The sequence below is a fragment of the Gossypium hirsutum genome, chromosome A09 (genome assembly GCF_007990345.1).
Source record: "Gossypium hirsutum isolate 1008001.06 chromosome A09, Gossypium_hirsutum_v2.1, whole genome shotgun sequence".
Lineage (NCBI taxonomy): Eukaryota > Viridiplantae > Streptophyta > Magnoliopsida > Malvales > Malvaceae > Gossypium > Gossypium hirsutum.
The window spans coordinates 70501399-70525164 of NC_053432.1; the positions used below are offsets into that span (position 1 = coordinate 70501399).

The 23766-nt window shown below is 32.7% G+C and overlaps 2 protein-coding genes across 2 annotated transcripts; both read left to right on the forward strand.

Moving 5' to 3' along the window:
* The first annotated feature begins 6088 nt into the window (after nucleotides 1–6088).
* Nucleotides 6089–15990, forward strand: LOC107889418 (chromatin-remodeling ATPase INO80). Its single transcript, XM_016813825.2, has 23 exons — nucleotides 6089–6437; nucleotides 6621–6708; nucleotides 6884–7265; nucleotides 7411–7843; nucleotides 7936–8136; nucleotides 8239–8349; nucleotides 9078–9499; nucleotides 9623–9731; nucleotides 9834–9914; nucleotides 9987–10159; nucleotides 10293–10418; nucleotides 11060–11221; nucleotides 11310–11367; nucleotides 11572–11802; nucleotides 11964–12110; nucleotides 12210–12770; nucleotides 12868–13125; nucleotides 13253–13360; nucleotides 13795–13889; nucleotides 14002–14158; nucleotides 14392–14589; nucleotides 14702–14857; nucleotides 15271–15990. The coding sequence occupies exons 1-23, from the start codon at nucleotides 6378–6380 to the stop codon at nucleotides 15562–15564; spliced, it is 4611 nt and encodes a 1536-aa protein (XP_016669314.2). The 5' UTR covers nucleotides 6089–6377; the 3' UTR covers nucleotides 15565–15990.
* Nucleotides 15991–20687: 4697 nt separating this feature from the next.
* LOC107889416 (flotillin-like protein 4) lies at nucleotides 20688–22412 on the forward strand. The gene is made up of 2 exons (XM_016813824.2): nucleotides 20688–21681; nucleotides 21775–22412. The coding sequence occupies exons 1-2, from the start codon at nucleotides 20752–20754 to the stop codon at nucleotides 22291–22293; spliced, it is 1449 nt and encodes a 482-aa protein (XP_016669313.1). The 5' UTR covers nucleotides 20688–20751; the 3' UTR covers nucleotides 22294–22412.
* The last annotated feature ends 1354 nt before the right edge of the window (nucleotides 22413–23766 follow it).

Sequence of the window (23766 nt, forward strand, 5' to 3'; positions counted from 1 at the left end):
GCCATGCATCAGCAACAATTGAAATATTTTGACCCGTTCCCACCTTTCAACAAATCTTATCCTTCAGTAATCCTTTAGATGCTCATACCCTTTTCCAGATATACGAAAATAGTCGTCCTAACTCAAAATTAAGTAAATCTATATTTGGAAAGTACTTAGCCTTTAGAACTTTCGTTAACCTTTTTGAGCTAATAATGCAACATTAAATTTGGATAAACTACGGAATCCCATACCCTATTTTCCTTAATATCACAAAGTCGTTACCGATTACACCAATGAATCCCTTTTTGCCCACGTCTTTTTTGTCATCAGAATCGAGCCATAATGCTGTCCAATTCCGTACACAGACTTTGGAAACAAAAAATAATATGTCATAGTGTAAGTAGGTATAACCTATAAAACAACTTTAATAAACACTTCCTTACTTTCTTGAGAAAGGAATCTCACACTCCAATTCACAATTTGTTACCTCATGCGATCCTTTAAGAGCTAAAAAAAAGTTTTTTTTTTATTTTGTTTTTCCTCACCACATTCGAAAAACCAAGATATCTTTCCATATTATTTGAATTCCTCACCTAAGAATATTAGAACCTAGACTTTTCTGAAGTGTTGATACTATAAAAAACCATTAATTTGTTGTAATTGACGCATTGTCCCGAGCATCATTCATATTCCTTAGGATTGATTTCAAAACATGTGCACCCCTCTCATTAGCTTCTCCAAACAATATATTATCATCAACAAACAATAAATGAGAAACTGACGAACCCCCTCTACTTGCCTTTACTCCTTTAATCAACCCATCCCTCAAAGCTATCCTTATAAGCGTCGAAAGGCCGTCACTACAAATTAAAAATAAGAAGGGACTAAGAGGGTGCCCTTGTCTAATCCCTCTCACCAATTAAAATGTCTGGCCACTTCTCCCATTAATAAATTACTGAATATGATACCAATATGACATATTTCATAATATTTTTCACCCACAAAGTATGAAATTTCATCTCTAACATCATTACTATTAGAAAATTCCACTCCACTCTATTATACACTTTGCTCATGTTTAATTTAAGTGCCATAAACCCTTTCTTCCCAACTCTTTTTTGTTTAAAGGTATGAAGAATCTCATAGGCAAGGAGCACATTATCCAAAATTAATCTATCCGGTACAAAGGTACTTTGGGCACCATAAATGCAATTGTCTATTATACTTTTGAATCAATTTGCAATCATTTTGGCTATTATTTTATAAAGAACATTGTAAAAACTAATAGGTCTAGAATTTTCTAAATTCACTAGGTTAGAAACTTTAGGTACAAACACAATATTAATAAGATTACAAAGGTCCACAAGCATACCTCTGTTTAAAATACCCAAGCAATATCTTGGTACCTCATCACCCACAATATGCCAAAACTATTGGAAGAATATAGCCAAAAAACCATCCTCCCTCGATGCCTTCGTAGGACCAATTACCTTAAAAGCAGCCACGACTTCCTCCTTCGTATAATTTGCTATCAGCTTCGAATTCTCTTCCTCAGAAACACACCTCTCAATCCCAACAAGGATATGCTCAGTATCGCCACAGCCATTAGACAAAAAAAGTTGTTGAAAATAACTCCTTGCAATTTCATTCATCTTCTTCTTCTCACAAGTTTCTCTTCCATCATCGTGCCTTAAACTACGAATAGTGGTCCTTCTCCTTCTTTATGAGACATAATTATGAAAAAAAATTCAATTTTTGTCCCCTAATTTCAACCAGTTTACTTGCGCCATTTGCTCACAATACATCTCGTCTTTATCAATCTCAAAATTAATGTGAACTCTAGTATTAATCAATTCAGCTGTACTTTCATCAGTTTTGTCTTTATCTAAGAAGAACTCTATTTTTTCTATCAGTTTCTTCTTACGCCCTTCCCTTTTATGTTTAAGCCTAGCTGCCTATCTTCCAAAATCATACTGTAAACCCTTTAACTGCTTTAAGATATCACCTCTACCTACCTGCCACAATTGTCTAACCTCATCCATACAATTCTTTTTTTTAACCCATCACGTCTAAAATCTAAATACCCTTTTGAACATGAGACTCAATCCTATATCTTATCAAGCAGAAGGGAGCAATGGTCAAAAAAAGAATGCGGTAAATGATCGATTACTATTGATGGAAACATATTTCTCCATTTCAAATTTTCCACTCCCCTATTAAGCCTTTCACGAATATTAGTCTTTCGGCAAATTCCCTCTTTCCCATGTAAACCAAGTACCCAAGAAGCCAACATCCATCAATTGACACTCATCCAAAACACTGTACATCACTTACCTTCTCAAAGGAATAAAGAATCTCATTAAAATCTCCACAAACCATCCAACGTAAGCCTTGGAATCGATTAAGTTTCTCAACATTCCCCAAGTAGCCCCTCTATTTTGCGCATAAGGGTAGCCATAAAACCCGGTAAACTTCCATTCATTTCTATCATCACTTTCCTTCAATGCGACATTAATGTTATAGGCCGAATAAATTTTTAAACAAATATTGGTATTATCCTTCCATGCCAAACATAAACCTCACCTCGATCCATCCGTTGCAATGTTAACCCCATTTAGAAAACCATACTTCCTTCTAACATTTTCCATTCATACCTTGCTCAGTTTAGTCTTCATGATGAAGATCACCTGGAAATTGTACAGTTTCAGTACATATTGAAACCTTCTAATAACCCATGGACTCCCCAATACATAGACATTCCAACTGAAGATTTTTATTGCGACCGATCGGCTTGCCCCTTAGTAGCCGTCAATAATAAGTGACTTTTTTTTAACACCCTCCTATTCCTCACGACCAAGGACCCCACCTCTTCCCCTTCCATAAAATTATCACTCTCCCTTTTAGGTCTCTTCTTCCAATCACCACCCTCCATCACACACATCGTCGAATCTTGGTCATTTTCTACTCGACCATGTAAATTCAATTGAATCCCTTCCACATCCAGAGTCCGATTTAAGCCCTTTCTAAATTTACCCCCAATATGGGGTTAATGTAGCCTTTCATTCTCTTCTTCCCTTTTGCTTCTACCCAAATCAGACCCTTCGTAATTATTCCTCTATCTTGTCTCACCGCCCTCTCCCCTTAACCATACACTGTTCATCGCAACAGCTCTTCTAGATTGAGCTCTTAATGATAGGTCTCGCCCCATCTCAGCTATTTCAAACCCTAGATCCATCTTCGATTAACAAAAAGAATCGCTATGACCTAGAAGGCCACAAAAGAAACAAAATAAAGTTAATTGTTCATATGTAAAAATAACATACGAGCAAACCCCGGATAAAGCTAAAACCTTCTTGTTACTTCTCAAAGGACGCCTCACATCCATTTGTATCCTTAAAAGAAGATGGTTTCGCACCCTTTTACCTAGATTTGCGCTATCATACTCTAAGAACTTCCCAATGAAGTCCCCCATTTGTCTCGCTAGCGCCTCAAAGAAATACCTCGGAGGCACATCATGAATTTGAACCTAAAAATTCATAAAGATTAAAGGCACCTTTAGCGGATCCTCTCCCTTCCCCAAATAATGAACCAACATTGAATGACTTATAAAAGACCATGGAGATTCTTTCAACACCCACTCTAGATCCATCCTATGAAAAAATATAAAACATAAATCTTTTATCACCTAAATCTGAAATTTGAACCCCTTTAATCAGATGCTAGAGATTTGCCATTGTGCTTCTCATCATTGGGAAGTATATAACACTTACTGTTCAAAAACACCCTACCAAACATAATTCCTTTTTCTCAGAAATTGGATCCGACCCTCTCTAAACCTGAACAACTTCCTCTTCTTATCGTCTAATAATAATGCAGCAAAACCTCTTTCCATTCCCCTATTTCGTCTACACAAAATGTCCTCAAGTTTAAAAAAATCAAACAATTAATCTTGACGGCACCACCCAAAAACCTTAGAAAAAACACGAAACACACTGAAACCCTAAAAGAAACAAGAACCTATTAGACATAGCAGACAGAGACGTGCAAGGAAAGCAAACACGAAGCAAGTAATCTTAAATCTTTTTTATTTGTCCATTATTTGTTTGGTGCAAGTGAATTTTTTTTGTTAAATTGTTTTAGAAAGAAAGTCAAATTTTAACAATTATTTTTAATTATTATTATTAAATGTGATAATTTATTTAATGTAAATATCTTTTTTATTCACTTTCTTGTATACTTTCAAATTTATATATTATTTTAATAGTTTTATGTACTAAATCATTTTTTCATTAGTTTTAAAATGTTATTTTATTCTATCAATTATATTTTCAAAACTATTTGATACTGAATATACATTAAACTAACCCCTATTTAATTAGCACAAATATATATTTATAAAAATATATTATTTAATGAATTTAAAAATATATATTAATGTGGATGACGTCAATAATTAATTAATTTTTTAAAATTAAAAAAAAATATATTTTTATAATTTTTATACTTTTAAAATAATTTTAATAATTTTTATGTGTTTTTAAAAAAAATAAATTTTAAAAAATTAATTAATTGTTGACATAGCATCCACATGTATGTCACATCAACAAAGTTAATAAAAATTAACTTTTCTATTTAATTTGAGATGATTTGACAAATAACACAAGTTTAATAACTAAAATAGGCAAAAAATTAAATGGAGTGCTAAAATGACATATTATGCAAAGTTGAAGGGCTAAAAAAATCATTATACCTTTTAGACTACATTATCACAAATGGTAATTAATTCAAGTTTATTTTATATTTTAATTTTTTATTCTTGTTATACCTCTCCTTAACTTGTACATGTATCAGCAACACAACCGATGTTGATATCCTTTTTGACTTTGCCTGAGAAGATGCCTTGCTTAACCATTCGTCTTGATCAGAGAAGTGTCAGCCTTCCGTGCTCGGGACCACCCGCTTAATAGGCATTCTTGATGAGCCCTTTCACTCCTTTAAGGAGAGATCAACACTCAATTTTTAGGTGAGAACACTCCTCAAGTATAAACATACCCTCAAAATAATAGGGACCCATTTGAGCATAACAACCTCGTCCCGGTCAAATGCATAATAGAATGGGCTCAATAGTGCATGTTCTTCACGTATTGCATGATAGCAACCTCTTTCATAACAACCTAACACGTCACTCTAGAGGAAAAGCTGACCCATCCTATAAATACCCTCCCAACGATAAAGAAGGGATTGACCTTAAAAAAACTTCCAAAGTTACACTGTACAAATGTCCTCTCTTTTAGCATTTAGCTTATGCTCTTGTTCCTTTTCAACTTTCACCTCTCTAGGTGAACTGACCTCCATAGGACCACCACCTGGTTCTCTCTATCTCCTCCCTACTTTTTCCCCCTCATTATAACTTGTATCAACAATTCTTAACTCATATTGATTGTAATACAAAACATTAAAGATTCTAAAAATTAAACAATTATACTATTTTGTTTTCACTTTTTCAAGCATAGTAGTTTTGAAACGTCATCAAATTCTATAACAAATTTTTAAGAAATAAATGTAATATATTTTAATTGATCATACAATCAAACCTGTCACATCACGACAAATAAGAAATCTATATTTTTTGGTTTAATTCCTATTTTGATATTTGTACTATAGTGCAATTCTCACTTTGGCCCTATTAATATTTTTCGGTTACTTTGCCCCCTCTACTTTCATTCTGTCCATAACATTCGCTCCTTGTTCATTTTCGATATAAAAAATCCGATGTGTTCACATAATTGCCCCTTGACAATGGGCTTAATGAATGTTTTGGCCCCTATACTAGAGTGAAATTCTCACTTTAGTCTTGTACTAAAATAAAATTTCACTTTTGCCCTTTTACTATTGTCCATATTTTCATATTTGATTGGTTTAAATGCCCACACGAGTTTTTATTTAATGAAAATGGTCAAGGGACTAATGTAATGGATGGAACGAAAGTAGAGAGGCAAAGTGAGAATTTTACTATAGTACAAGGGCTAAAACAGATATTAAGCCTTTATTTTGAAGGATGGAATTAAAACATTTTAAAGTTTAGAAAGAAGGTAAAATTTGCTCCAAGGTACTGTGCTATTAACACTTTTCTTGTGTATTTGAACAAGCGGGGCGCACATTAGGAGATGTCACCTGTACACCGTCTGTATCTTGTATTACGTTCTCCCTTCTCTTTCATTGTCGACCCACCTTATCCTAGGCACCATCTTCCTTCTCTTTTTCCTCGTTGGATATATATTTTTTCCTTTGCTAGGGTTAGGGGTTTCTTGCTTTTACTTTACAAAATTCTTCCTCCATGCTTGTCGTGGAGTTAGGGTTTTGCTATTGGGGACTCTCTTCACTTTTTCTTCTTCATGGAAACCAGGCGCCAGTCGAAGGATTCGTTTTCCTACTCCGGTCTCTTCAATCTTGAGGTCTATTACTTGCCTTTCGATTTATTTTCTCAATCGGTCTTCTTTGGTTTTTATGCGTTTTTTTTTGTGATTTTGTATCAATATGTTTTGGTGAATTCGGGTTCTCGGATTTTTGTTAATTGTGCACTCAAGTAAATTTATTCCTTTTTGTTTTATTTTATTTTATTTTGGTTTCTGTTGTAGCCTTTGATGAACTTCAAAGTTCCACAACCTGATGATGATTTTGATTATTATGGGAATAGTAGTCAGGACGAGAGCAGAGGTAGCCAAGGTAGTTTTTTTTTACAACTCGGAATTAAGGGCTCCTTTGGATTCTATCCTTGTAAATGCACCTTTTTTTCATTTGTTTTAAATACGTCTAGAGAATTTTGGTGGTTAAAACAGTTCGATTTAAAAAAAAAATTGACCTAGTGAATGTGCATTGTTCTGTAATGGGATTTCAATAGGTGGAGCAATGTCGCACCATGGTAATGGAACTATGTCTGAGAGGGAATTGAGTTTGGCAAAGCGAAAGTGGAGGGGGGCATTAAATAGTGAGGAGGAGGACGACGATTATCAAGGCACCCATATCACAGAGGAGCGGTATCGGTCAATGCTTGGAGAACACGTACAAAAGTACAAAAGGAGGTTCAAGGATACCTCTGTGAGTCCTGCTCCTTCACGAATGGGTATTCCAGCTCCAAAGAGCAATTTGGGTAGTTCCAAAAATAGGAAATTGTTGAATGAGCAGCGAGCAGGGTTTTATGATATGGAGACCACATCTGAATGGATGAATGATGTTAGTTCTCAGAGGTTTGCAAACTATCATGAAGCAGATCTTGTGCCCAAGTATGACATTGTTTCATATACTCTTTCCCTTGGTTGATATGCAATGTAGTACTAGAATACATGAATTTTAAATTATATCTTGGATTTTCGTATTCATAGAACTTATTGGCATAATCAATAATTCTTTTTCACATATAATCTGCAGAATTATGTATGAACCTGCTTATTTGGATATTGGGGAGGGTATCACTTTTAAGATCCCTCCAACCTATGATAAACTGGCATTGTCATTGAACTTGCCAAGCTTCTCAGATATCCGGGTGGAGGAGTTTTACCTAAAGGGTACTTTAGATTTGGGGTCCTTAGCAACGATGATGGCTAGTGATAAACGATTTGGATCTCGAAGTCGAGCAGGGATGGGAGAGCCTCATCCTCAGTATGAATCGCTTCAGGCCAGATTGAAGGCTTTGGCTGCTTCAAACTCATCTCAGAAGTTCAGTCTCAAGGTATCTGAGAGTGCATTGAATTCCTCCATTCCTGAGGGGGCTGCTGGAAATTTACAACGGTCCATTTTGTCAGAGGGTGGTGTATTACAGGTTTACTATGTTAAGGTTTTGGAGAAAGGAGACACGTACGAGGTTAGCTCAATTCAAGTTATGATAGTCTCCTTTTTATTTAATTTGTGATAATACTTTTCTTTAACTTCCTCTATGATTGTTTCTGGCTGCAGATAATTGAACGAAGCTTACCAAAGAAACCTAAAGTGAAGAAAGACCCTTCCGTAATTGACAGAGAGGAAATGGAGAAAATTGGAAAAGTTTGGGTCACCATTGTTAGAAGAGACATTCCAAAGCATCACAGGAATTTCACTAATTTTCACCGAAAGCAACTCATTGATTCTAAGAGATTTGCTGAAAACTGTCAGCGAGAGGTATGTATGTTGTTTTATGTGACCTCAAGAGCACTGTAGGACAGTAGGGCTTCTGTGATGTTATCTCTTGAAGCTTTAGTGACAATCTAATTTCCTTTCCAGGTGAAATTGAAGGTGAGTAGATCACTCAAATTTATGAGGGGTGCTGCACTTCGCACAAGGAAATTGGCTAGAGATATGCTGTTGTTTTGGAAGCGAGTTGACAAGGAGATGGTATTTTTCTTCTCCCTTTCTAAAGCACTATGCTCTGTGAATGTCCTTCAATTTTAAGAATGGAAGTCATTTTGTTAATTGCATATTTCGAATTTATTTTTCAAAAGGATGACCAAGAATTGGCCAATTATCAGTGGTGGAAATATGAAAGGGCTTATTGGATAGTTCATTTTGATATACTAGATAATAACGAGGGTAGTTGGGTCGGGTACTTTTCGCTACTAGTATTTATGATTGTGTCTTTGTGTGCCTTGCATGTAAATACTTGTTTCACATAAATTAAAATATTTCTAAAGCTTAAAGTTTGAAATAAATGATTGAAAATTTATAACATTAACCTATAAATTATTCAATTTTATGAGAATTAAGAAAAATAATTTTAATGTAAGTCATTAAATGTACAAGTGGATAAATTTTATTAATATTTATACTTAAAAAATGTTTTATTGCTAGTCATTTGATGCAATTAGAACTTCTGGTCACAAATTAGATAAATTTATTTATATTTGTGTTAGAGAAACATTTGAATGTCACTTTAGAATTACAATGAGTAAAAATATCACTCTTTGTCATTCCACAAGTTTTTCAACATATGTAACTATTTGTATACACATATTATAAATCGTGGTTTAACTTGGTAACTAAAACTGTCAGTCTGAGACCTCTCTCTGCATATGATGAAAAAATTTTATTGAACCTGCTGCTATGTAATTTCCAATCCTTAATAGGCAGAAGTGAGGAAAAGGGAGGAAAGAGAAGCTGCAGAAGCTTTAAGGCGTGAACAGGAGCTTCGAGAAGCAAAGAGGCAGCAGCAAAGGCTCAATTTTCTTATACAACAAACAGAACTTTATAGTCACTTTATGCAGAACAAGGCAAATTCTCAGCCCTCTGAAGCTTTGCCTGCAAAGGATGAAGAATCAAATGATGATGAAAAAGAAGATGATGGTGGGCCTGGTGTAGAAGAAGATCCAGAAGAGGCTGAATTGAAGAAGGAGGCTCTAAGAGCTGCTCAAGACGCAGTCTCTAAACAAAAGAAGCTGACTAGTGCATTTGATACCGAATGTATCAAGTTGCGTCAAGCTGCTGAAACTGAGGTGCCTTTAGAAGATAATTCTGTTGCCGGGTCCAGCAATATAGATCTGCATAACCCGTAAGTTCTATTTTGTGTACAATTTTTGGATAAAACTAAAGTTGGAGATGATCTTTTTTTTTCCCTCTTAAACTTGCTCCTTTTTCCCTTGTTTCACGTATTTGGGACTTCCAATATGTGCAGATCCACTATGCCTGTAACCTCAACAGTTCAAACACCGGAAATGTTTAAGGGTTCCCTCAAGGAATATCAGTTAAAGGGCCTTCAGTGGCTTGTTAATTGTTATGAGCAGGTTTTCATGCTACCTTTGACTGAATAGTCTTTTAATAATTATCAAATGTAACAGCTTTAACTTCGCTTTTATATGATTGTGTGGTCATATATTCTCTTTCAGGGTTTAAATGGTATTCTTGCTGATGAAATGGGATTGGGGAAAACTATTCAGGCAATGGCATTCTTGGCCCATTTGGCTGAGGTAACCACTAAGGTTGGTGTTTTATGTGCATAAATTTACCTTATCCTAACTAGGATTGGTTGCTTTACACAGGAGAAAAATATATGGGGGCCTTTTCTTGTCGTTGCTCCTGCTTCAGTATTGAATAACTGGGCTGATGAGATTAGTCGCTTCTGTCCTGCCCTTAAAACTCTTCCATATTGGGGTGGACTTCAGGAGCGGATGGTTCTTAGAAAGAACATCAATCCAAAGCGCCTTTATCGAAGGTAGTCTACTTTTGTTTGCGATACTCATTTTACTTGAATAATATTAGAAACATTGTAAGTTGGTGCCATAGCAGCTAATAATGATTTGTTAATTATTTTTCATGTAAATTCGTTAATTATTTCTTTTTGTCAGGGAGGCTGGATTTCATATTCTGATTACCAGTTATCAACTGCTGGTGTCTGATGAGAAGTATTTTCGACGTGTGAAATGGCAATACATGGTATTAGATGAAGCACAGGCAATCAAGAGTTCAAGCAGGTTTTTACATTTAACTTTTAATTTGTTTATTTCCTTAAATTTATGAGCTTTAGTCCTTATTAATTATTTTTATTTAGCAATTATTTGTTTGATGAGTAAGTTCTGTTTATAAAATGTCTTGTTGCCAGCTGGCAACCTCACCCCATTGAAGGCCACATAATTATTTGATTTCTGTTTAGATGGTTATTTGGAAGTTGGACAACCCTGCATGTACTGATATTCATGTTAATTGTTCATTCTTTTTAAAGCAGTATAAATGTTATTCTCTATAGAATCAGAAGTATTTGTCTGTGTTAATAGTTGTATAGATTTTAGTTCTACTTGAACACTAAATTATACATGTATATAACAGATTGTAATTTTAAACAGCATTAATTCATTCTCTTTTTATTTATGGTGTATCCTTGTATCTGGTGCTACCGTAGATTTCCTCTATTCGTTTAGGAATCTCATAGGATTGTTTACTGCAATACATTACTGCATCTCAGTTGCATCAGTGGTTTTCCATTTTTTATTCTAGAAAATGGTTGCTCTTGCCTTCCCTAAGTTGCAACTCTGATTTCCATTTTTACTTTATGCTATATTAATCTTTATATACTCTCAGTTTTATCTGGTATTCTGATTGGATTGTTTCTTTGCAGTATAAGGTGGAAAACACTGCTTAGTTTCAACTGTCGTAACCGCTTGCTTCTGACTGGTACACCTATCCAGAACAACATGGCAGAACTATGGGCCCTTCTGCATTTTATCATGCCAACCTTATTTGATAGCCATGAACAGTTCAATGAATGGTTTTCTAAGGGGTATGTGTTCCTTATGCTAGCCTACTCCAGTCTTCACCATCTAACCAAAAATAAATCTTATTTATTGCATCTTTTTCTATATCATCAGAATTGAGAATCATGCTGAACATGGAGGTACTTTGAATGAGCATCAGCTTAACAGATTGGTGAGTGTTTTGTTTTGCTGGATTTGCTACCAGGATGAAGTTGGACTTGAAAAGGCTACTTTTTTTTTTGTATTTATTATAGTTTAATTTATCTAGATGCCAAAACTGACATTCTTCGTCCTTTTGAAAAGGAATGTAGGTTTCTTTTTTGCCCTGTTATGTTGATATTTCTTAAAGGTTTTTCTTCTCCTTTTCTGTTGGCAGCATGCAATTTTAAAGCCCTTTATGCTACGGCGAGTGAAGAAAGATGTGATTTCTGAGCTGACTAGGAAAACAGAGATTATGGTTCACTGCAAGTTGAGTTCCCGGCAGCAAGCTTTCTATCAAGCTATTAAGAATAAGATATCTCTAGCAGAATTGTTTGATAGCAATCATGGACATCTAAATGAAAAGAAAATTCTGAATTTGATGAATATTGTCATTCAGCTGAGAAAGGTAAGCTATATTACCTCCTATATTTTGTTCTTATCCCTGCTTTATATGGTTAACCAGTTGTGCAAAGAACACGTATCTCTGTTCATTACACGTGTTGAAGTTGTTTATCTCTGTTTTAGAAGTTTCAGATTGTTTTGAATATCTTATTTATGTAATGGTAGGTGTGTAACCATCCGGAGTTATTTGAAAGAAATGAAGGAAGCACATACTTCTATTTTGGAGAGATCCCAAATTCTCTTCTGCCTCCCCCCTTTGGGGAGTTGGAGGATATACACTATGCAGGGAGTCATAATCCCATAACCTACAAGGTACTTCTGTTAAAATATATATAGTTTTGATTATATCAGCCTTGTTTGTTTTAGTGCTTTACCATAAATACCACTTTTGCCCTCCTTTTCTTTATCCAGTTGCCGAAACTTGTCCAACAAGAGGTTCTACAAAATTCTGAAACATTATGCTCGACTGTTGCTCGTGGAGTTTATCAAGAAATGTTTTACAAATACTTCAATGTATTCTCTTCGGGAAATGTTTATCAATCTATTTTCCAGCAAGAGAGCATCTCTAATGAGTGTTGCGTTAGAAGTGGGACATTTGGGTTCTCCCGTCTCATGGATTTGTCTCCCGCGGAGGTTGCTTTCCTTGGAACTGGTTCTTTCATGGAGAGACTCTTGTTTTCTATTTCAAGATTGGACAACCAATTTTTAGATGGAACTTTAGACGACCTAATGGAGGTATTGGATGATGACTTCAGTTCCAGCTACCTTGAGATGGGGACAGTCAGAGTTGTTACTAGGATGTTGTTAATGCCATCAAGATCCAAGACCAATTTGCTCAGAAGAAGAATTGCAACTGGTCCTGGCAGTGATCCATTTGAGGCTTTAGTTGTCTCTCATCAGGACAGGCTGCTATCCAATACTAAACTTCTTCATTCAACATACACATTTATCCCACGAACTAGAGCTCCTCCAGTATGTTCTTTTTTTCTTATCCATTTTTTACTATTATGGGGAACAGCTTAAACTAAATTAGATATATTATTCACTGTTGATATTTTCTCCTTGATAGATTGGTGCTCAATGCTCGGATAGAAATTTCGCTTACAGAATCACTGAAGAACTACATAATCCATGGGTTAAGAGATTGTTGATTGGGTTTGCTCGGACATCCGAGTATAATGGGCCTAGAATGCCAGATGGTCCTCATTGCTTGATTCAAGAAATTGATTCTCAATTACCGGTTGCGCGACCTGCCCTCCAACTTACATATAAGATATTTGGTTCTTGTCCCCCCATGCAAAGTTTTGACCATGCAAAGTTGCTAACAGTAAGAATATTTCTTGTGCACTTTATAGTTGCTTTTCTTTTTTTTTTTTTTGGGTAATATTCTAGTTGCTCTTTTGGGTTTTGATATTTATTTTTTTGACATTAAAATTAATTTATTTCCTCCTTAGGATTCTGGCAAACTTCAGACGCTTGATATATTACTGAAACGTCTCCGGGCAGAAAACCACCGCGTTCTTTTGTTTGCACAAATGACAAAAATGCTGAATATCTTGGAGGTATTTTTTATCCTGTTTATTCTTTACCTTTATCTTATTTCCTAAGCTTGTCTGTTCTATTTTAAACTTGATTCTTAGATATGGTGCAAAAGCATTTGGATCAAGCTGTTAATAATGGTTATCGGTTGGATAGTTAGATTCGATATGTGATAAAACAAAAACACTTAAAAACACGCTTCCATAATGTGCATGCTGTATTATTTATTATGCATAGTAAAGTGCAGTTGTAAGGTATGGCTGTTATCATTGCTTGTATGCATTGGAGTTAGAAATGGGTTTCCTAATTCTGTACTGATTTTATTTTAATTGCAACATCTCAGTCTACAATAACAGAACTTATATTATTGATGGATTGCTTTATACTGATGCATTGGATTTTAACGCTTGTCTGTATCTGCACATTGTTGGTGCTGGTTCTTTGTTTGTTATTGCAGGACTACATGAACTATAGAAAATATAGGTACCTGAGGCTTGACGGGTCTTCTACAATTATGGATCGACGAGACATGGTCAGAGACTTTCAGCTGCGGTGAGTATTTCATAACATCTGACTCCATAACAGGTTTCAGTGATCACTACTTCTTTTCATCTCCTTTTATGAAGTCATGAAAATAAAATATGTACTTTGTTTTCTATTGCAGGAATGACATTTTTGTGTTCTTGCTGAGTACCAGAGCTGGTGGATTGGGTATTAACTTGACAGCTGCTGACACTGTAATCTTTTATGAAAGTGATTGGAATCCAACCTTGGATTTGCAAGCCATGGACAGAGCTCACCGTTTAGGGCAGACAAAGGATGTAGGATTCTGCTTCTTACCTATAGTATAATAGAAAGTGAATGATTTGATGTCGGACATTTATTTAATGATTCTTGAGATAACCTTGCTTATATTATGCTGGTTAACTTCCCACTTGTATTTCCGCAAATAACGTTTAAGCTCTTTTTTTTGTTACTGTTATGAAAATATTTGTTTATTTAAATTTTCAAACACTTTTTAATAGGTAATAGTTGCACAATCTTACATGCGTAGGTTACCGTCTATCGACTCATTTGTAAGGAAACAGTTGAGGAGAAGATTTTGCAGAGAGCAAGTCAGAAAAGTACAGTGCAGCAGCTTGTCATGACAGGTGGCCATGTTCAGGGAGATCTCTTGGCTCCTGAAGATGTTGTATCTTTACTTTTGGATGATGCACAGCTGGAGCAGAAATTAAGAGAAATTCCGCTGCAGGTAAGGTTGAATCTGATATGGTGTAAAATTCTCTACTTTTCTCAGCATCAAAATGGGCTTTACTACTGTTTATGGGCCCTGTACTGATTTTTATGTTTTATGCACCCTCAAGGCTAAGGATAGACTAAAGAAAAAACAGCCAACAAAGGGCATACGGCTAGATGCGGAAGGTGATGCATCTTTGGAAGACTTAGCGAATGCTGGAGCTCAGGGTACTGGGGTTGATCCATCTCCAGATCCCGAAAAAGCCAAGTCCAGTAATAAAAAGGTACTGAAGGTCATTTTGATTCATAATTATGATTGAAATAATAGTCTTTTTTTTTACAAGAAATAATAATGAAGGCCTATATTGTAGAGATTCCAGGATATCCTGAATAAAAATAATTTACAAGAGACGAAATGCTAAGCCAAGGAATGCTTAAATTGTGTAGTCCTATTGGTTTGTCTCTTGTTATATTATTATTAGCTGCTGCAAAGGATGATCTAATTATTTTTGGTTGATCCTTGAGGGCCTCTCCAACCATTGTATAGCATAGAAAAACTGTGTATCCTTATCCTCTGTGAGGGTGGTTGTGTCCTGCAATTCTCTTTTGGTGCTGCTGACCATGAGAAGTAGAGGACAACCTCTTTTAGGCAATATTTTATGTGTTAACAACTTTATTTATTTAAATATTTGTGCAGAGAAAAAGTGCTTCTGAAAGGCAAACATCTGCTAAGCATAGGATTTCTCAGAAGACGAGTGAACCTAGCCTTGTGGATAATGAGTTAGATGATGCCCTTCAAGATGATATGCAATCACAGAGACCCAAGAGGCCTAAGAGACCAAAGAAGAGTGTAAATGAAAACCTAGAACCAGCAATTACTACTGCAGCTGCTGCATCAGCTTCTGGCCAGGTACCTGGAAATGAGTTTGGTCCTGGTGGTTTTGGGACTGAAATGGAGCATAACATGGCGCAGAGTAATATGTCAACGTGATAACTTGACGAAAGGAAAGCAAGGTACACCTCAATTGCTGTCACTGCAACACTTGGATGGTTGTGGTCATTTCAACTAAAATTGACCTGCATATTGAATAGTATAGTAGTATGTATATATAACATTAATTTTTGGTGGGAGGGAGAATTGTTCTAGGTGTAGCGGTTAATTACATTAGAAAATATGGGAAAATATATGCGGGATAATCATATATTGTAGATGTTATAACCAGCCTGGGTGCAGTCAACGTTGTTGCTTTACCAATAACAGACCCATATATTTATCGAGCACTCTAGATTGGGTCCGTAAAAGTCAACGTATTTAGTTTCCACTTGCTTTCCTAATTCTCTGCTGAAACAGGACGGATGCTTCTGCTTCCTGCTTTGGATTCTTTAATGACAGTTCTCCCAATAGTATGCTGTTTAACTTTGATCTTTGGTTATAGATTTCTTCTATTTCTTTGATCAAGTTTAATGAGATAGCAAATAACAATGAAAGGCAGAACTGTTGAAGACATCTAACAATTCAACGTGGTTATTGCAATGTGTTGAATTCTGGTTTTCCATTGTCCTGGATGCTATAAAAGGAATAGGTGAAGCATTTGTCAAAAGAGAGTAGTGTACTGATGTTGAAGAATTCGTACAGAGATCGATAGAAAATTTTTTCTTCCAACTAAAACAAAAAACTTAAAAACTAAGAATTTAGAAAAAGCAAAGAAAGCATTAATCCCAATGAGATAAGTAAATTCTTTGTTTGATTTAAGGATTTGATTATTGATGCAAAGCTAAATTACAATGTTTTTTAATAAATTAGTTATAGTTATTGACGGTTGTCTAAAATTTTATTTTTTTCTTGTTTTTTTTATAATCAAGATAATTATTATTAATTTTTTTTATTGACAAATAACCTGTAATGAACACTTAAAGAATATAATTTTATCAATAGTCTTAAAAATGAAAAAGATTCAATTTTAACTAACAAATGTACAATCAGAGTTATTTGAGTTAGATTGTTGTCCATATTACACAAATAATCCTATCAAGAAAAAAAAAGATTAGAAGTAATTCAATCTTACAAACTCAACTAGAAAAGAGAAATTTAGCAAGCTATAAAAAGTAAAGTGCAAAATTAAATTAAAATTGAGAGTGGAGATAATTTGTAGAGCTGCGGAGTTTTAATTGCCTTCATATTAGGGTTACAAACTTGATTTAAACTTAAATATTTGAAAAGACGAAAGTAACCTTGCATCTCGGGTTTAAAATAGCAAAGCGGCGCTGCGGTTTGGTAAAACAGTTCTATGGCACAGAGATTGGAGAGTTGGGCTGCTAGCTGGTGCTACAGCGTTTCTTCATCCTTGTGAAACTTTTACCAAAAAAAAAAATAATAAAGAAGCTAGTAGATTTCATAATGATTGTGTCCCAATCCTCCTTGTATTTATTTAGTTTTTTTTATTATTATTTTTCTCTCTTTTAATTTTTAAATTTATATTATTTATCAAATTATCTTAAAATAAATGAATAAGTTAATGTTTATTAACTGTACTGATATGGCATCTTCGTAACATCCCGTTAACTACGTGCACACATATATATATATGTATATATGCTAGATTAGCACATACATGACATGAATATGAATAAAAAATATTTAAAATTATATTTATAAAGAAATTTATGTAAAATTACTATATATAAAAATTTAAAAATTATGATGTTTATATATATATTAAATAAAAATATAAAATAATAAAATATCTTCATAAAAAACAATATATTTTATAGAAAATGTTGTGTTTTGATAAATTAAAAATTTATATAAAATGTGAGAAAAAGTAAAGAAATGAGGTTGTTGCCATTTGCCACCCAATTTCTGCTACCTAAATAACGACAAGGGAATTTCTTCGTTGAAAATTTCAAAGTGCGAATGCTTGGTAGGCAAGGCTAGCTGTATGTATATATTGGAATAGGATAATAAATAACGCAAGTTTGAGGAAGGTTCCCCTCCGTCGCCAAAATGTCACAATGGATTACTCAACCCCTGTATTTTAATCACATCCGCAATCACCATGCTTTTTTGTTCTTTGACTTTTGATAATGGGGGAGCAACTTCCAACTTTTTAATATCACTTGTTCTGCAACTTATATATATATATATATTTTTTTATTTTGCTTATATCTAATCATTCAATTTTCAAATTTATATACTAAGTTAGTGTAAATTTTAAAATTACTTTAAAAAAAATTACTATTTTTACAAATAAAATACACCATTAAAATTAGATTAGATATTAAAAATATAAACAATATTATGATTAATTATATAAAAATAGAATTTTGCATAATCTCCTATTATAATATTTATATTTATTTAAATTTAGTCTACTATTAATTATCATGTTTGTATAATTTTATTAAAATTATATGTTATTATATTTTAATTCCATAAGAAGCGTTACAAAATATATAAAAAAATTTAAGAAATAATTAAATGTAATTTAGTTAACACCTGTAGATAAAGAAAACTAGTCATATCTATAATATAAACAAAGGTACACGAGTATATATGGAAACATTGAATTTTATGTTAGTTTTTTTTTTAGTTTCAAAATGTTTCCTTTTTTATTTATATTTAAAGTGGGCCTCGTTTCTACAATTAAGTTTTAAATATAATTTTATTTTTATTTTTAATTAGAATTTATTTATATTTTTTAATGATGATGTATAATTACATTAATGAGACATTTGAATGTATCAATTTTAAACCAATAATTATATTTGATTTATTGATGATGTATTAATACACCGAATGACATATCATTCGATAATGATAATTACATTTGCTTTCTTGATAATACATAAAACCGTATATTACCATTATAATTACTTTTTAAAAAGTATCTCATTAATCAACATGGATATTAAGCATCGTATGATAATCATGATATATAAAGGGTTCAAAATTGCAACTTATATAATTATCGGTTAATTATATTTTTAACATGTCAATCAAATATAATGCCATGATCTTTTAAAAAATATATAATTATAGGATAAAAACTTCATTACATTATAATTACGAGTTTTATAACCTCTCAATCAAATATAAATGTACACACATAAATGGCATTATGAAAAAAAAATTGTGGTTGTTTGAGCGTTGAACACTATTAAATATCATATGATAATCACAATGGATAAGGGCTTAAAGATTGCAGCTAATACAATATATCATTATCAATTAATTATTATTTGTTTTATATTTTTTAACCTGTTAGTCAAATATAATTATAGGATCTTTTAAAAAATATATAATAATATATTATAAAAGAATCTACAAAAGAAAAAAAATGCAAACTTTTAAATTTCAAAATACTTTCATTTTTAATTTGTAATATCATGCTATGAAATTAAATATTTATTTTTAAAAATAAAAAAATTAAAACGGTATAACATGCATATTTTAAAATAAATTGTTTAATTTTTAAACATTTATGTAATTTTTCATAATTTTATATCAATTTACGTAAATGCTTAAAAAATAAGTAAAATATGTTAAAATACATTATGATTTGTTAACTAAACATGTATATAAATATAATATATTTTTATTGTATTTTAATTAAATAAAAATTTATTTAAAACTTCATTTAAGTAAAAATTAGAATCTTTTTAGAAAATTTTAAAACTTTATTTAAAAATTTTTAAAATTATTAAATATATTTTAATTTATAAACACAAATTTAACACATGCATCGTACGAGATAAAAAAAAACAAACTAATATATTATATCTAAAAGAGGAAATAAATACCCATATTGACATTACAATTTTGACACGTGGTATTCTCTATTTGTAACACTTATTTCTAGTTTGGGTAAATACTCTTTTAATTTTTTATGTTTTTCAATGATTTTTGTTCAAATTTATTTTCTTTAGAATTTTTATATGTTAAATGTAATTTTGATTTTAAATAAATTATTTTTTATTTTAATATTTTACTTAATTAAATTTATATTAATAAAATGATTAAATATTAAATTGATAAGCTTAAAATATAGGTTTTAAAAAATCACATGGTAATAAATTTGATGAAATTAAATTTATATATATTTTAAATATAATAAAAGTTAATTATATTTATTGATGACAGTAAAACAAAGATAAAAATAAAATTATAAAATAATTAAATATTAACAATTTTAATTTCAAAACAAATTAATTTTATAATATATACAATAAATAACCTATCAAAATTATTAATAATATTATTTAAATTATATTAAACTAATATTAATATTCAAACGATGATAATTTTTGTGTTATTTTAATGTTAAACATTTTTAAAATTACATAACATTAATATAACCAATTCTAAATTAATTAAATATTTTTTAAAAATACTTTACAATTACGTTACTTTTCAATTCATTAATAATTTTAAGCAAAAACCAATGTTACAAAATATTATTAAATTAATATACACAACACCAAGCAAAAAAAATTAACATACACAACCGGTCTATGTATCTCACGACATATATTACAAAGGAAACAACAAAAACATATATGAAATCTTTAGGTTCTAGATTATTTTTTTAATTCCAAAATATATTCTTCCTTAATTATTGTCCTACAATTTTATCCTTAATTAATAATTTCTCCTATGATCCTTTTGTTACTATTTTATAAAATAAATAATTTTGATATTAGAATTTATTTTTTTCAAAAAAATCGTAATACAATACCATTTTTAAGAAAATGGCAATTCTTTATTTTTATAGATTTATGATTTAGTTTTTTTTATTTTTTTATATAAAATAATATTTTCATTTATGGATAGTATTTATATTTTTTTATTCCACTAGCAATCATCTCTTTTATTTTAAACTTTTTTTAATATTTTATTATATTCCATATAAAATATTTACTAAATCCGTAATCTATTTATGGAGTATAAAAACACTCAATGGAAGTTACCAAATATTTTCCTAAGTTCATTCAAACAACCAATCCCGTGGGCAGACTAGTATATTAATAATATCTGCATGTTTGTTTTTTACTTTTTATTTTTATTATATTCAATCAACTTATATATATATATACATATGCTTCTGTTGTTTAGCTCAGACTGAGTTGCACATTCAAATTATACCCACAATAGATTCAAAGAAAAGAAAGAAGAAGCAATATGTACTATAAGGTAGCAAATGCATCAGAATATCTTGTCATTACTGGTGTTGGCATCCAAGACATAAAGCTGGCCAAGAAGGCATGGATTCTCCCTGGTCAGTCTTACACCGTTTTCGACCTCTCCCCCGTTAACTACACCTTCGAAGTCCAAGCCATGAGCGCCGAGAAGCTCCCCTTTGTCCTCCCCGCTGTTTTCACTATTGGGCCTCGTGTCGATGATGAGCCCAGTCTCCTCAAGTATGCCAAGCTTATCTCTCCTCACGACAAGCTCTCTAACCATGTGAAAGAGCTCGTACAAGGAATCATCGAAGGCGAAACAAGGGTCCTTGCTGCTTCTATGACCATGGAAGAGATTTTCAAAGGAACCAAAGAGTTCAAACTCGAGGTTTTTGAGAAAGTCCAGCTTGAACTCAACCAGTTTGGACTTTTGATTTACAACGCTAATGTTAAGCAGCTTGTGGATGTCCCTGGCCACGAGTACTTCTCTTACTTGGGTCAAAAGACTCAAATGGAAGCTGCTAATCAGGCCAAAGTGGATGTTGCAGAGGCCAGAATGAAGGGGGAGATCGGGTCCAAGCTACGGGAGGGCCAAACACTTCAAAACGCCGCCAGAATCGATGCGGAGACCAAGATTATATCCACGCAGCGGCAAGGAGAGGGGAAGAAGGAGGAGATAAAGGTAAAGACTGAGGTGAAGGTTTATGAGAATCAAAGAGAAGCTGAGATAGCTGAGGCAAACGCAGATTTGGCAAAGAAGAAGGCAAGTTGGGCTAAGGAAGCGCAAGTGGCGGAGGTGGAATCCGCCAAGGCTGTGGCGTTGAGGGAAGCTGAGTTGCAAAGAGAGGTGGAGAGGATGAACGCTTTGACCAGGACTGAGAAGCTCAAGGCTGAGTTTCTTAGCCAAGCAAGTGTTGAGTACGATACCAAGGTAAACAACATATATATACGCCGATCCTTTTGTCTTCGCTTTACCTCGTTAGTATATTTTTACTATTTGTTTTTGACCCATTTGAAATAAAAGGTGCAAGAAGCAAATTGGGAGCTGTACCAAAAACAGAAACAAGCAGAGGCAATTCTGTATGAGAAGGAAAAAGAGGCAGCAGGGCAAAAGGCAATAGCAGATGCAGCATTTTATGGTCGTCAAAGGGTTGCGGATGTAGAACTGTATGCAAAGCAGAAAGAGGCGGAAGGGCTTATGGCACTGGCACAAGCCCAAGGTGTTTATCTACGAACACTTTTAGAGGCATTGGGCGGCAATTATGCTGCCCTAAGGGATTACTTGATGATCAATGGTGGAATGTTTCAAGAGATTGCTAAGATCAACGCTGAAGCCGTGCGGGGACTTCAGCCTAAGATTAGCATTTGGACTAACGGTGGTGGAGAAGCAATTGATGGTAATGGAAGCAACGCCATGAAGGAGGTTGCTGGTGTTTATCGGATGCTGCCGCCCTTGTTTAAGACGGTGCACGAGCAAACTGGAATGCTTCCGCCTCCCTGGATGGGCACATTGCCGGACCCAAAAAAAGCTACCACCGATTAAACAAGCAAATCGTCTAATAACGCTTTGCCATGCACTTCCTTGTTTTGGCTTTTAAGTATTTTGCCTTGGTTTTACATATACGGTGTTGATATAATCGTACAAAGTTATTGGTTTGGCTACATTGCACCTGCTTCGTGACTCATATATCTTGTAATTCAAATTTTAAAATAAGTCACTAATGACCTCTAAATTTATCAAATTTCTTAATCTTGCCATTCTATTCAACCATTTATCTTCATGTTTCTAAAATGGTACGTCTATCCCCTGGCAGCACAAAATTTGTTTAAAAATATTTAATATACATATTATCTTTTAATCTTTTTTAAAATACAATTTAGTTTTAAAATAAATTATTTAATATTATATTTTTTAAATTGTATATTCTTTAAAATTTTAAATTATAATTTTATAAAACATATTTTTAAAATTAAAATTATTTACAAATTAAAAAAATATGAAACTAGAAATTATTTTTTAAATATAAAAAATTTAGGCTTATAAGTATAAAATGTCCTTAAGGAAATATTTAAAAAAATTATTTAATCCTCTAGACTTAATTCACACCAATTTCAACCATTGCTGTTAATAAAAAATTTTAATTAATTCCATTCGTTGACGATTTCCTTCTTTAACTATGTTGACAATTAAAATCAATTGACGATGTATGAAAACCCTTAATTTAATATTTCATTTTTCCAATAAAAATCATAAAACTTTTAAAAAAGTATCTTATAAAAATTTATAAAGCTTCTATAAATTATAAAAAAAATTCTAATTTTTAATACTTAGACCCTAGTTAGATGACTTGGATGCAAGAGAGCCAAAATCAAGTTTAAATTAAAGACATTACAAAAATACCAATTTATACCCTAATCATTCTCAACCATCCTCAACCATTCTTAGACCTTAAAAGTACTCCTAATTATCATTCAAATCATCACATAACTCTCCTATGTTCAATCACCAACAATAAACCACAAAGTGTTTAAAACATTCACTTAAACATAACTTGTCCTTATATCATTTCACTGTTTGTTTGATACTTTCATGTCAAAAGAATATTTATGTACATGCCACACTAGTGTCCATAATTTAAATTCCATACTTCACCATCCTTACCTTGTTGATAAGATGTGATTTGGCAAGCCACATTTGAACTCTATTCTTATGATCTCTTTTTTCAATCTACGTGTTTGAAGACAATGCATTAAGCTTCATGAAAGCTTAGTAAATACTCACGAATTTTATACTTATCCTAGTATTCAATATAAATTTTATTTAAATACACTAATATTTCATTTTGTTTTATCTTTATCACTTCATTATAGATGTAAACCCTAAGTATAAAATTCATTTACCACTTACTTCACTTAACCCTTAGTAAACAAAGGAGGACCGAGAAGAATATGTGGAATAGCACATGCATGTAAGTGCTAATAATCACGAGCACTGAAGTGCTAAGGAACACGAGCA

What these genes read in the sequence shown, in the direction of transcription:
- LOC107889418 (XM_016813825.2), top strand. Translation starts at nt 6,378, where the DNA reads ATGGAAACCAGGCGCCAGTCGAAGGATTCGTTTTCCTACTCCGGTCTC. An exon ending in AAATGCTGAATATCTTGGAG is followed by an intron (nt 13,361 to 13,794) that starts GTATTTTTTATC and finishes TTGTTATTGCAG; the next exon opens with GACTACATGAACTATAGAAA. An exon ending in CCAAGTCCAGTAATAAAAAG is followed by an intron (nt 14,858 to 15,270) that starts GTACTGAAGGTC and finishes ATATTTGTGCAG; the next exon opens with AGAAAAAGTGCTTCTGAAAG.
- LOC107889416 (XM_016813824.2), top strand. Translation starts at nt 20,752, where the DNA reads ATGTACTATAAGGTAGCAAATGCATCAGAATATCTTGTCATTACTGGT. An exon ending in GTGTTGAGTACGATACCAAG is followed by an intron (nt 21,682 to 21,774) that starts GTAAACAACATA and finishes TTGAAATAAAAG; the next exon opens with GTGCAAGAAGCAAATTGGGA.